The sequence below is a fragment of the Acipenser ruthenus genome, chromosome 8 (assembly GCF_902713425.1).
Source record: "Acipenser ruthenus chromosome 8, fAciRut3.2 maternal haplotype, whole genome shotgun sequence".
Classification (NCBI taxonomy): domain Eukaryota; kingdom Metazoa; phylum Chordata; class Actinopteri; order Acipenseriformes; family Acipenseridae; genus Acipenser; species Acipenser ruthenus.
The window spans coordinates 21,891,248-21,904,592 of NC_081196.1; the positions used below are offsets into that span (position 1 = coordinate 21,891,248).

The 13,345-nt window shown below is 35.5% G+C and overlaps 1 protein-coding gene across 2 annotated transcripts in view; it reads right to left on the reverse strand.

Moving 5' to 3' along the window:
- Positions 1 to 1,573: 1,573 nt before the first annotated feature.
- The window catches only part of LOC117407239 (E3 ubiquitin-protein ligase listerin-like), a 61,878-nt gene continuing 50,106 nt past the window's right edge, over positions 1,574 to 13,345 (reverse strand). For both annotated transcript variants that reach the window (XM_059028697.1, XM_059028696.1), the window contains exons 23-30: positions 11,958 to 12,195; positions 9,349 to 9,429; positions 8,541 to 8,727; positions 7,954 to 8,125; positions 5,345 to 5,565; positions 4,602 to 4,796; positions 4,155 to 4,322; positions 1,574 to 1,937 (exon numbers count right to left, since the gene is read on the reverse strand). In XM_059028697.1, the coding sequence (XP_058884680.1) occupies positions 1,875 to 1,937; positions 4,155 to 4,322; positions 4,602 to 4,796; positions 5,345 to 5,565; positions 7,954 to 8,125; positions 8,541 to 8,727; positions 9,349 to 9,429; positions 11,958 to 12,195 (1,325 nt within the window). In that variant the 3' untranslated portion in view covers positions 1,574 to 1,874. The remainder of the gene's footprint in view (positions 1,938 to 4,154; positions 4,323 to 4,601; positions 4,797 to 5,344; positions 5,566 to 7,953; positions 8,126 to 8,540; positions 8,728 to 9,348; positions 9,430 to 11,957; positions 12,196 to 13,345) is intronic.

A 13,345-nucleotide genomic window follows, 5' to 3' on the forward strand; every position in this document is an offset into this window, starting at 1 on the left:
GGCAAAGAAAATCGCTTTTTAAATATATCAAATATAACACTTCTCTCCGGGCTTCAAAATGTTTCAGTGTAGTATCTTGATTAAAGTGCATTTTGTAAACAATCAACTGTAAAATACCTTAAAAAATATAAAATTTGTCCAATTGAACAAATAATGAGATCAATTATGTTAAGTTGGAATGAAAACCAGAAGACCCTGCAGCCCTTGAGGACTGGTTTGACACCCCTGCTCTAGTTTCACAGGATTTGGACACAGTTCAGGAAACACTTTGTCTTGCAATCTATCACTGTGTTTTCCCCCATTGATGTCAATCACCTGTTCCCTCCTTCTCTGGGGGACCTGGCCTTTCATATCTGGCACGATAAAGACCTATACACTGATGGTAATTTTGAATCATTTGACCAGCTTACTTAAAAAATGTAATCTTCCTAGAACTCATTTTTTCCCATACCTACAGGTCTGCAACTTTGAGCACAACAAAGTTGCACAATTTCCTGTTACCCCCCAAATCTCCTACTGATTCTATACTTGAGAGTACCCCAAATTGCAAAGGCATGACTTCAGAAATATACACCACTATTTTCTCAACATTGCCCTTCACTTTCCACAATTAAATTGTTGTGGGAAGCACAATAAGGTTTTCTCAGATTAGGATTGGGAGTGAATCCTGTCTTGGGTTCATTCATCCTTTGTCTGTCCCAGATATGGACTGATACAATTAAACATGTTACAGTGCATCCATTTATGTAAGACTAAATTGGCTAAGATCTTACCAGATTTGGATCCAACCTGTGACACATGTAAGCAAGTGCCTGCCTCCCCAATGCATGGTGCTGGATAGGACTGGTATGGCCAGGCCCCTCCAGTTTAGATCCCATATTGAGATATAAAAATATGACAAATCATTAATAAAAGTAAAGCTAACACAAAAATCTAACTAATATGCGTTATTTCTGGAACATTACCAAGATTATATATTTTTTTTACTAATTAGTACCAGTAATATCCCCCATTTGTAAGGTCCCCATGTCTACTTTAGAGCAGGGTAAAGGCTTGTTTGTAGACACAGTTGTCAGATATCAGATTTTTTTTTTCTTCAGAGGATTAATGCCTGGCCTTTATCTATGTAATGTTGCTGCAAAATTGGTTAAAGGGACCACTGAACCAATAAACAACATTTATTTTGTGATTTATTTATCAGTGACATCTACTGATCTTAATGTTATAGCAGTTTTTTTTTATTTTCTTGTGTGCTTGTCTTAGTTTTGGTAAGACTTCACTGTGTTTAAGACCTCTAGAAAACCAATAGTAGATTCACTATTTCAACCAGTATCATCAGATATGCCAATAGCTGTGAACTGCTGGCATTGTGTTATGTAATTAAGTGTTTTCTACAAACTACTTAAATTAAATAGAGAAGCTTACCTAAATTAGTTTTTAATTTAATAAATAACTGCTACAACTATACATCACAGGAACTGCAAGATAGCCACATTTATAGTAAACATGTATTTCAGGGTTATATTAATCAAGATCAGCAAATACACCCATTAACAAAGTTAGGAAACAAGAATATTTAAACAAGTATTTTATTGAAAACAGAATGCCGAGAGTAACAGATGCATTTCTATTGTAATGTAAAACCCTGCATACAGGACATGTCTACATTAAAACCTTAAATGTCATAAATATTTGGCAAGTGTGATTATTTCTATTCCCAAATCATCCAGCATTAAAATTACATTTAGGAACATTGATTTAGCATCTTAGTTCTTTTAATAACAATCATTATTTATTTTTTATTTTATCACCACTGGGTAGATATAGTATTTACAATTATACAAGAACAGTTTGAGCTGTTAGGCTTAATTTTATCAGAAGAAGGTTTCACGACAGAGTGGGCAAGTTGATTTGTTGCTGGAGGTAAACCACTTGTACTGCAATATAAAAAAAAGATATATCAGTAATTGCTAGATAAAATATAAAAGAAGACATTACTGGCTGAGCTACATTCCAAAATGAGAGAAACATCTGATGACTGATTTAAATTCTGCTAAAATAACTTTCAATTATCAGATATCTAATAATAATGATTTTCTTTGTTAACATGTTCTTGCTCAGCCAGCGGCATGTGTATCGCAGACACACAAAAATAAATGAATCAACTTTTAATACACAAAAAGTAGTTAAAGTCACACACACACACACACACACACACACACACACATCTACTCTACATTTCTTGTTTCATTTTAATATCTGCTTAAATATAAATAAGGTATAAGCACACATTTACAGTAATACATGTTTGTTATTCACATCCTCTGGGTCATCAATCAACTGTGTAAAGTAACTGATCAGATTATTGAAAATATATTGCAGATATACAGTGCCTATAGTAAGTATTCACCCCCCTTTGACGTTTTCAGTTTGTTGTGTTACAATCTGAAATCTTGATGCATTTAAATGGGATTTTTTTTTTCCTTTGATTTACACAACCTACTCAACACTTTGAAACCAATTGCCTTCAGAATTCACACAATAAATTCTGTGTGCAATAAAAGTGGTCCACATGATTTCAGATTAAAAACACCTGTCTCTGTAAGGTTCCACAGTTGGGTAGTGCATTCAAAGCAAAGATACTCCCATGAAGACCAAGGAGCTGTCAAAACAACTCTGGGATAAAGTTGTGGAAAGGCACAGAGGGGGGTATAAAAAGATTTCAAAGGCATTGAATATCCCTTGGAGCACAGTCAAGTCGATCATTAAGAAGTGGAAGGTATACGGCACCACCCAGAATCTGCTTAGAGCAGGCCGTCCTCCCAAACTGAGCAGCCAGGTAAGAAGGGTATTGGTCAGAGAAGCCAGCAAGAGGCCAATGACAACTCTGAAAGACCTACAGCATTCCATGGCTAAGATGGAAGAAACTGTCCATGTGTCAACAACAGCTCAGCTCTGGCCTGTATGGAAGAGTGGCAAGAAGGAAGCCATTTCTGAAAAAAGCCCATGTAAAATCCTGCTTGGAATTTGCAAAAAGGCATGTGGGAGACTCTGAAAAGATGTGGCCCGATGAAACAGAAATTGAACTATTTGGCCTAAATGCAAAGCGTTATGTCTGGCGCAAACCCAACACAGCACATCACCCAGGTAACACCATCCCTACTATGAAGCATGGTGGTGGCAGCATCATGCTATGGGGATGCTTTTCATCATCAGGGACTGGGAAGCTTGTCAGGGTAGAGGGCAAAATGAATGGAGCTAAATACAGACAAATCCTTGAGGAAAACCTGCTTCAGTCTGCAAAAGACCGAAGACTGGGACGGAGATTCACCTTTCAGCAGGACAATGACCCCAAGCACACAGCCAAAGCGACACTGGAGTGGCTTAAAAACAAGAAAGTGAATGTCCTAGGAGTGGCCCAGTCAAAGCCCGGACTTGAATCCGATTGAGAATCTGTGCCAAGACTTGAAGACTGCTGTCCACCAACAATCCCCATCCAACTTGACAAAGCTTGAACAATTTTGCCAAGAAGAATGGGCGAATATTGCACGATCCAGATGTGCAAACCTGGTAGAGACTTACCCCAAAAGACTCACAGCTGTAATTGCTGCCAAAGGTGCTTCTACCAAGTATTGACTCAGGGGGGTGAATACTTATCTAACCAAGACATTTCAGTTTTTTTTTTTATTTTTCATTAACTGTTGTTTCACAATAAAAATTCTCTTGCCTCTTCAAAGTGTTGAGTAGGTTGTAGTAAATCACAAGGAAAACAAATCCCATTTAAATACATCAAGATTTCAGGTTGTAACAACAAACTGTGAAAACGTCCAAGGGGGTGAATACTTACTCAGGCACTGTATGTGTAGCACAGAACACAGCAGCAGTGTTTTTTTTTTTTTTTTTTTTTTTTTTAAACTAACTAGTGTTTGTTAATGTTTGAAAATGTCATTAAAACGCTGTCCATCACCATTCATACATTTAAACGGAATACTTCAATCTCAAGAGATAGCAGTCTGTGCTGTACTTGCTATTTTCAAATATAAGATGATAAAAGTATTTGTTTATAATCGTCAGTTTAAAAAAGAAAAACTGTTTTCTGGTTTGGTGTATTTCTTACTGTGCATCAAGTTTGTGTGTGTTAATAGGTTTCTTACCAGACATGCTGAATGGAATTTTTTCTTGCATGTCCTGCATGCCTTTTTCGGAAGAGAATAATTGGAACCATGAATAACAGAGTAACAGATCATGCAGTCTTCAACCCCCTCAAAGCGCTTGTCTACATTGTTCTTCCACAATGCCAGGCCTTCCATAATACTACCATTCTGAAACAGAAGCATCACAAAAATGCTTATTGTTAATCTTTAACTTCAAACACGTATATATATGAAAATGATTTGATAGCCTTTATGATACCTATCAGTATAACGCTCTATACTACTAGATTATATTCTTGTTCCAAGGCATAGAAAAGGTCTTATTGGTTCAGCAAATTGGCATTTCTGACCAATTTTGAACTGAATTGAGGTATTCTTACTTGATCCGTATAGGAGGTCTGAAATTGAGTTTTGTCATCAAAGTAGAAGCATCTAAATAAACTTTACCTGATGGGTGAGGTAAGTACTAAGCTGAAGCATCCAGTTGCGCCACTGCTGAACAGCAACACCAACACGCCTTCCACTTTCCACAGATATTGACCCAAGAGGGTAATTCTGAGGCAGCTGGATTACTAGCTCAATAAATATATCTTCCACGGAGTACGTAGCAATTACTTCTCGTGTTGTAGAGCGCGCCTTTACCTAGCAGGACACACACAAAAAAGGGTCTTGATATATGATCTGTCAGGATTAAATAATGATGTCTGGCACTTCAGAAACATAGTTAAAAAAAGCATTCATTTGACATGTCTCAGAAAAATATTTTTGTATTATAACTTTCCACAGACGCAGCAATTCAAAGCAGTTTGATTCTAAAATTCACCTCTTTCTCACACACTTCTCGTAGAAACATTTACTTAATTGCATTCCTTTTCGATTGCGAAGGAGTACTTAAAGTTAGGAATGAAATTATACTGAAAGAAAAAATAAAGTATTCTTTACAGCTACACAACTCTTCTGATTCTCCAATAGTCCTGGACTTTTTTCCAAACAAGTCCTTCATTATTTATTGAACTTGTTCGGAACAATGTTATGGACAAGACTGGACTGGAAGACTTGCAGGTGAGTTCACAGATGTGGCAATGATATTTATTAATAATAATAATAATAATAATAATAATAATAATAATAATAATAATAATAATAAAAAATAATAATAAATAAAAAAAAGAAAGAGAACACATACTTACTGTCATGTTCTCAAAGGTTTGTGTACTTGTTTGTACAGATGAAATTTCCTGGCATGACAGCACATTACTGACATATTTGCTGGTAAATTTATCAACAGTGTTAAACACACGCTTTTCCTGGCCATTCCACCAAAGACGGACCATTGCTGGTAAATCCTTCAATGTAATGTAGTACACGGAACAAGCCAAATGTGCAATCTCTGAGGGCAAATATTCTGTTTCTGAAAGTGAGTTGACAGAAAAAATAATTATTACATACCACTTTAATATAGAGCCCAGGAAGGGACATGAGAGAAAAAAAAAATATATATATCTCGTGCTTCCAAGATAATATCTTCTGTGCAAGACTTACTATCTGGTGGCCACAATATATATATACACACACACATACACACACACACACACTTTACAGACTGACATCACTGTGCATTCATACACTGACATGTTTTTAAAAAGGTTTTAAAATATAAAATTGTTATATTTTGTCATTGTGGGATGAGTAAGCAATAAAGCCCTCCGCATCAGGTATTACCAGGTATTATGGACCAAACGGTAATGCCCGATGTGGAGGGTCTTATTGTTTTTATACTTTTATGTTACAGCACAAGTAATTATAATTTGGATTCATTTGAACTGTATTTATTACATTTTTTTGTAAAAAAAAAAAAAAGAATATATATATATATATATATATATATATATATATATATATATATATATATTCTTTTTTTTTTTTTACAAAAAAATGTAATAAATACATATATATATATATGTATCCTTCCACATACGCACTCTAAAATACAAAATACAGTCCTCTGTTATAAAAACCTTGACTATGAGTTTTTAAAACTCATTTTTTTGTCATTATGTCACCGATTTAATTGTGTCTTAATGGCTTGCTCTTAAAGTATACCAGACATTATTATCGGTCATATTGGTTGGACCTAGTCCAGTTTGTGGGTAAAGAGAAAGCTGGATTCTTCAGGCATTTCATTATATCTTTCTCCAGTGACTTGATGGGGCAGTTTGGATCATCGGGGCCCTCATACATTTAATTACATTTTGATATACTGAACATAAAACATTACCATTTTAAATGACCTATGTGTTTAATTGCAGTACAGATTTTTGCACTGGGGCAGCTGTTCAAGCGGTGCCTTCCACTTTCGACAGGTGATTTACAGTGAGAGATGGAGTTTTTAGACGCACGTACTGTACAACCAAGATTTGCTATTTTAACAAAACAATGGAGCACATGTTCACTTATATTTGAATTCTGGTATTTTACTATACATTTCTTTAACTATTAAAACTCAAAGTTAGTTCAGTGTGCACAGTAAATCCAAGCTGGACTTCAAGTTATACAATACAGATTTTTGCGCATTAAAAGGCTTTTTTAAATGATTTAATGTTTTTGTTTTAGATATCTAAGTTGGGTTAAAACTGACTATTAAAACCAATCTATTTTCTTGCAGCGCAAACCCACAGTTCAAACTAGAGATAATGCTGATTATTAATAAACTATCATAATCTGTAATCAGCGTTTCACTGCCACTAACAAAGATGATGATTAATATTATTATTTTAAATCTGTGATGTTTTACTTCAGTTCCATCCCATGCCTGTGGCTCTCGCCATCAATCAAGCAAACAAACTCTGCACTAGTCAGAGCACACTGTTGTGGGTGTGGAGATCTGTAAATATGTCGCATGCTACTGAATTAACAGTGTTTTGCTTAATTCACTTATGGTAGAATGTATAATTATCAAAGTACCCAAGTAAAATGTGTTTACAATTGTTTTATTAATAATGGAAAAATTATCTATATCGGAATCAGTATCTGCCATTTATTGATATGCAATATCAGTAATCTGAATCAGCCCCAAAAAACACAATCGGTGTATCCCTAGTTAAAAGTGGCTGTCACCTTGAACTATACAAGCTATGTGGTTTGCAGTGCTCTTCTTTACAAACAAAGGGCTGCATATACGGTATATATGCATATTATTAATTCAGTGTATATGTACCGCAATCTATAAATCTATATGTACTGTAATCTATATATATATACATATATATATATATATATATATATATATATATATATATATATATATATATACATACATACATACATATATATATATATATATATATATATATACACATATATATATATATATATATATATATATATATATATATATATATATATATATATATATATTCATATATATTCATTTTATTTTGTGTTGCGGACAATCAGTTTTGTTTGTAGACAACCAGTGATCTGCATTGTACTTGTCTGTGGGACAATCAGAAAAATACCTTAATCTACCCCTGAAGTAGCATTACTGTGTCATATCTTTTTACCCACAAACAGAAATTGAAGATGGTGTAATATTGTGGACAACGATAAACACTGCATATAAACATTTCATAGCTAAATGCGGATGACGTGATCAATTAAGTTTACAAATAAATCATTCAACAACTGTATATACATTCTTACTGTTCACTTACAAAAAGTAAACAGAAGCGGAATTAAAGAAACTAAAAATAAGAAACAATTTGTACTGAATAAAAACATGTCTAAATCTCACACTTACTGAGAGCTGAAAGGTGAAGGTCCTCTGTAAAAAACGTTCTGGTTTCCTTGCTCCCAGGCTCTGCTGTCTGTCCAGGATACACTGGATTGTCAGGCATTAGCCGAAAGAGATGGAAAAGCAGCTTGTGCAGGGATTTTGTTTTCCGCAGGTAGAGTGAATACTGGACCCTTAACTGCAGCAAACACAAGGTCTCAGTGTCAGCTAGACCATTACAAACCAGCAGTTGCTAGCAGATTCTCAGAGGTCTGAATATTTTAGGTATTTTTGTATTTAATATGGAACCAATTAATACATTATATAATTAGAAAAGTTGAATGCTAATGTTGAAATCTGAACACATTTCATTGATAAAGCTATTAAATAAACCATCATCAAGAGTGTACATCACTGTAACCCTTCAGCCTATTTCTGCAGTACCATGAGAGAATGGTTAAGGGAATGTAAATGGTAATAAGGCATTAGAAGAGCTAGTACAATCTTGATTAAACAGAACTAAGATCTAAATCATGGTTCTGTTTGAAAACTTATAAATGTACTCTTACCACAACTTATGATTGTATGCTATTTAAAAAGTATATTAAACTTACATGAGATGAGGACGCCTTGAAGAAAGTAAGAATTAATTTCCAAGTAAGCAGATATCCTAGTATGCAACAATATTCTTCACTTAATGGCTGTACAACTGCAAACTCTCCAACCTGAACACTCCCCAGAATATTATCAAGTAATTCCTCTGTAGCACCAAGTATAGCCATCAGTGCTGCAGGGGGGGACCTAAAATGTAGAGTTAAAAAAAGTCAGTGGGTATTGTTTGAAAGTGAGTGGTCTGTATCATTAATACTGGCAGAGGTTAAAACAGTGTGGCACTGAAAGAGTTAATGTTCAGTTACCACTACCTTTAATAGAACGTTGTGAGAATCATATAATACAGCTGTGTACCACAACTTTAAAGCATGTGGTCTGTAACAATAATATTAAGGCTAGAACCTTAGAAGGGTTAATTTTTACTGGCTAACAATGGTAATGGAACTTAAAGAAAATCTAAACGTGGCATCCAGATGCCAATATCATGGCCACCAACACATTTCTATAACCTTGCAAATATGAAGTCACTATCTCAAATGGTTTGTGAGATGTGAGGTTTTGACAATGTGGCAGCTCCATAAATATGCAAGGTTGTGACTCAGACCTGCACTTGTGGTTCAAAGTTAAAAGGAATTAAATCCTAAGCATTTTCAGCCCTTAATACATAAATTAAAACTTTGGCTATATGTTAAGTTTTCTTGAGTATTTCATCCATTCATCTTTAAACCTACACTGCACTAGTTACAGGTTGTTGAAAGATAGGTAATACCTTCAAGTTGTATCTAAAAATATGCAAGAAAAAGCACTTACAAACACGGTTCTTCCTCCTCTTCATCATCAGATTTTGTGTTGTCATTTTCATTATCGAACTCGGGGAGCTGGGGCATTACCCTGACAAAAAACAACAAAAAACTATGAGAAAATTTAAATTTAAACGGAAGTCAATTAACAAAACACATTCTATTGCCAGAGTGGTATCATACATTTTTTTTAAAAAATACGTTCCACGCAAAAAATGTATACTTAATCCAAAATAAAAGTTACCTTAAATGTTAAAAATGTTATTGTCAAAACAACAGTAATGCTCACTTTAAGGGAAGGGTGCTGCCTTGTGATGTATTTGCAAATTGTGAGCACCATCGTTTCAGAGTCATTTTTAAGCGCAAAGAGGTGCGCATTATTTTTGTCAATTTACAGCATTCAGGGAGAACATAATTGGATACAGAACACAGAGAACTAGAAAGAAACCCAGTATGGGGTAAAACGAGTTACTACAAAGTTAATTTAAATTCATGAACTGGATCAAAATACAAAACAAAAGACAACAGCACGCTTTTTGCCAAAGTCCTTTATATTTGGTGCAAAACATGGGCTTATAACAGACTCCACTTTAACAGACGAACATTAATGGGACATTTGTAAATTCCTAATTGATCCATGCAGTTACTGAAAAACAGAAAGTTGCAAAATAAAAAAAATAAAAATAAAAAAGGTTCCTTAAACCAACACTGTTTTATACTCTTTTTTTCTTAGCTAAAACCAATGAGGACATTTCTGTAGTTTTCAATTACAAATACAGACGTGCTCAAATTTGTTGGTACCCTTACAGCTCATTGAAATAATGCTTCATTCCTCCTGAAAAGTGATGAAATTAAAAGCTATTTATCATGTATACTTGCATGCCTTTGGTATGTCATAGAATAAAGCAAAGAAGCTGTGAAAGGAGATTAATTATTGCTTATTCTACAAAGATATTTTAAAATGGCCTGGACACATTTGTTGGTACCCCTTAGAAAAGATAATAAATAATTGGATTATAGTGATATTTCAAACTAATTAGTTTCTTTAATTAGTATCACACATGTCACCACTCTTGTAATCAGTTATTCAGCCTATTTAAATGGAGAAAAGTAGTCAGTGTGCTGTTTGGTATCATTGTGTGCACGACACTGAACATGGACCAGAGAACGCAAAGGAGAGAGTTGTCTGAGGAGATCAGAAAGAAAATAATAGACAAGCATAGTAAAGGTAAAGGCTACAAGACCATCTCCAAGCAGCTTAATGTTCCTGTGACAACAGTTGCAAATATTATTAAGAAGTTTAAGGTCCATGGAACTGTAGCCAACCTCCCTGGGCGCGGCCGCAAGAGGAAAATCGACCCCAGATTGAACAGTAGGATAGTGCGAATGGTAGAAAAAGAACCAAGTATAACTGCCAAAGAGATACAAGCTGAACTCCAAGGTGAAGGTACGTCAGTTTGTGATCGCACCATCCGTCGCTTTTTGAGCGAAAGTGGGCTCCATGGAAGAAGACCCAGGAGGACTCCACTTTTGAAAGAAAAACATAAAAAAGCCAGACTGGAATTTGCTAAAATGCATATTGACAAGCCACAATCCTTCTGGGAGAATGTCCTTTGGACAGATGAGTCAAAACTGGAGCTTTTTGGCAAGTCACATCAGCTCTATTTTCACAGACGAAAAAATGAAGCTTTCAAAGAAAAGAACACCATACCTACAGTGAAACATGGAGAAGGCTCGGTTATGTTTTGGGGCTGCTTTGCTGCGCCTGGCACAGGGTGCCTTGAATCTGTGCAGGGCACAATGAAATCTCAAGACTATCAAGGCATTCTGGAGCGAAACGTACTGCCCAGTGTCAGAAAGCTCTGTCTCAGTCGCAGTTCATGGGTCCTCCAACAGGATAATGACCCAAAACACACAGCTAAAAGCACCCAAGAATGGATAAGAACAAAACATTGGACTATTCTGAAGTGGCCTTCTATGAGTCCTGATCTGAATCCTATCGAACATCTATGGAAAGAGCTGAAACTTGCAGTCTAGAGAAGGCACCCATCAAACCTGAGACAGCTGGAGCAGTTTGCTCAGGAAGAGTGGGCCAAACTACCTGTTAACAGGTGCAGAAGTCTCATTGAGAGTTACAAAAAACGTTTGATTGCAGTGATTGCCTCTAAAGGTTGTGCAACAAAATATTAGGTTAGCGGTCCCATCATTTTTGTCCATGCCATTTTCATTTGTTTTCTTATTTACAATATTATGTTGAATAAAAAATCAAAAGCAAAGTCTGATTTCTATTAAATATGGAATAAACAATGGTGGATGCCAATTACTTTTGTCAGTTTCAAGTTATTTCAGAGAAAATTGTGCATTCTTTGTTTTTTGTGGAGGGGTACCAACAAATTTGAGCACGTCTGTAACTAAATGGTCATGTACTGGCATTTTAGGTAACTACTGTACTTATAAACTTCAAAGTGTTTTCACAGCAGGCACTAGATAACTTCTTTTGGGGGGGGCGGGGGGGGGGGGGGGTTGGGGAGGAAACACCTCAAAATTAAAGCACACTCTCAGTTCAAAACTTATTTTACCACATATTAATCAAGTGGATTATTTAACCAGTTTACTTACTTGTGTAAAATATAGTAGACTGAGATCTGGACATGCCTAGCCTTAAACAAAAGCAGCGGTGTTAAGGTGTTCAGCAGCGTCTGCAGTTTGTCAGGTAAATTTGTTTTTTGGCCCGCCGCAAATTTAGGCTGCAGATTATTTTGGGTCAATTGCTCAACAGGAATGTAGATTAGTGCATCACCTACTGCCTTCAACACAGGAAGAGGGAAAAGGGGATCGTCTGTTTCAGAGAATTGTTCTGTACAAATAAACAACAAACAAAATTAGAGTTCATATAACCTTAGGAAATTCTCCATTAATATCATTTCACTGAGAAATTATTTGTGCACTTCTTCAAAAAAAGATAAAAAAAAGACTGATTTGTTGCAGGCATATTGAACTCATCACAATAGGTCCCTGCACAATTGAGATCGTATGTGTTTGTTCCAAACCACATGAAGCTTTGCCGTGCTTGAAAGTCTAACAGCAGTGGATCAGGAAGCAGGCACTGATTCCTTCCATTGTCAGTAGAGCAGCTGCCAGCAACGACTTATACATTTCCTTTTGTATCCTTTTTGACCTCCAATGCCCCAGATAGCTACTACACAAGCACCACCTCTGGGATTTCACTTTGTATGCTGCTGTTATTGTATCCTGCAAACACATCACACCACAACTCTTTAACCTCCTATACTTCACACAATTAAATCCCCGTTGCTTTAGTCTAAATAAAATCATCCATGTAGTTAAAATGCACAAGCCTAATACTAAGAGGCCAACTGTACTTTGCATATCCCTACTAAAGCACAAGCAAAACACTGTACCCAGCAGCAGAAAAAATGCATCTTACCCATGTAATAATTATTGCAAAGAGCAAAATGTTTTTAACTAATCTAACACGAAAACATATTCCTTTCACTATAGGGGTAGAGCATGCGAGTCCTGAAGTATTTTTTAAAACCTACATACAGTCTAGCTTCAGTGCTACTGGAGTGTGTTTGTTTCGCTTTTCAAATTTATTAAGCACACTGCTTCAGCAAGGTACTGCATTTCTAGTACTACATGATTTTTTTTTTTCAAATGAACAAAATATAGTATTTCATAACTTATGACAATGAAAAGCCTGTCCTTCAGCACTGCTAGTTTTCAATGGAAAGTGAACAGATGTACTGTATTTTTTTCATAATACTAGTTATAGGTTATAAACAAAGCTTTGTATATTACCCTCATTTTACAACAAGATTAAGTAAACACAAGAGTGATTGCACTGAATAACCTGTACTGCATATAGGTAGATACTAGTGTTTGTATTGCACAATACAGTACTTCTAGTTTAGTATCTTGGCTGTCTTCCTTGTTGACAGTTAATTTGATTTGTTGCTGCTTTATCTTTTCATATACAGTTGGGT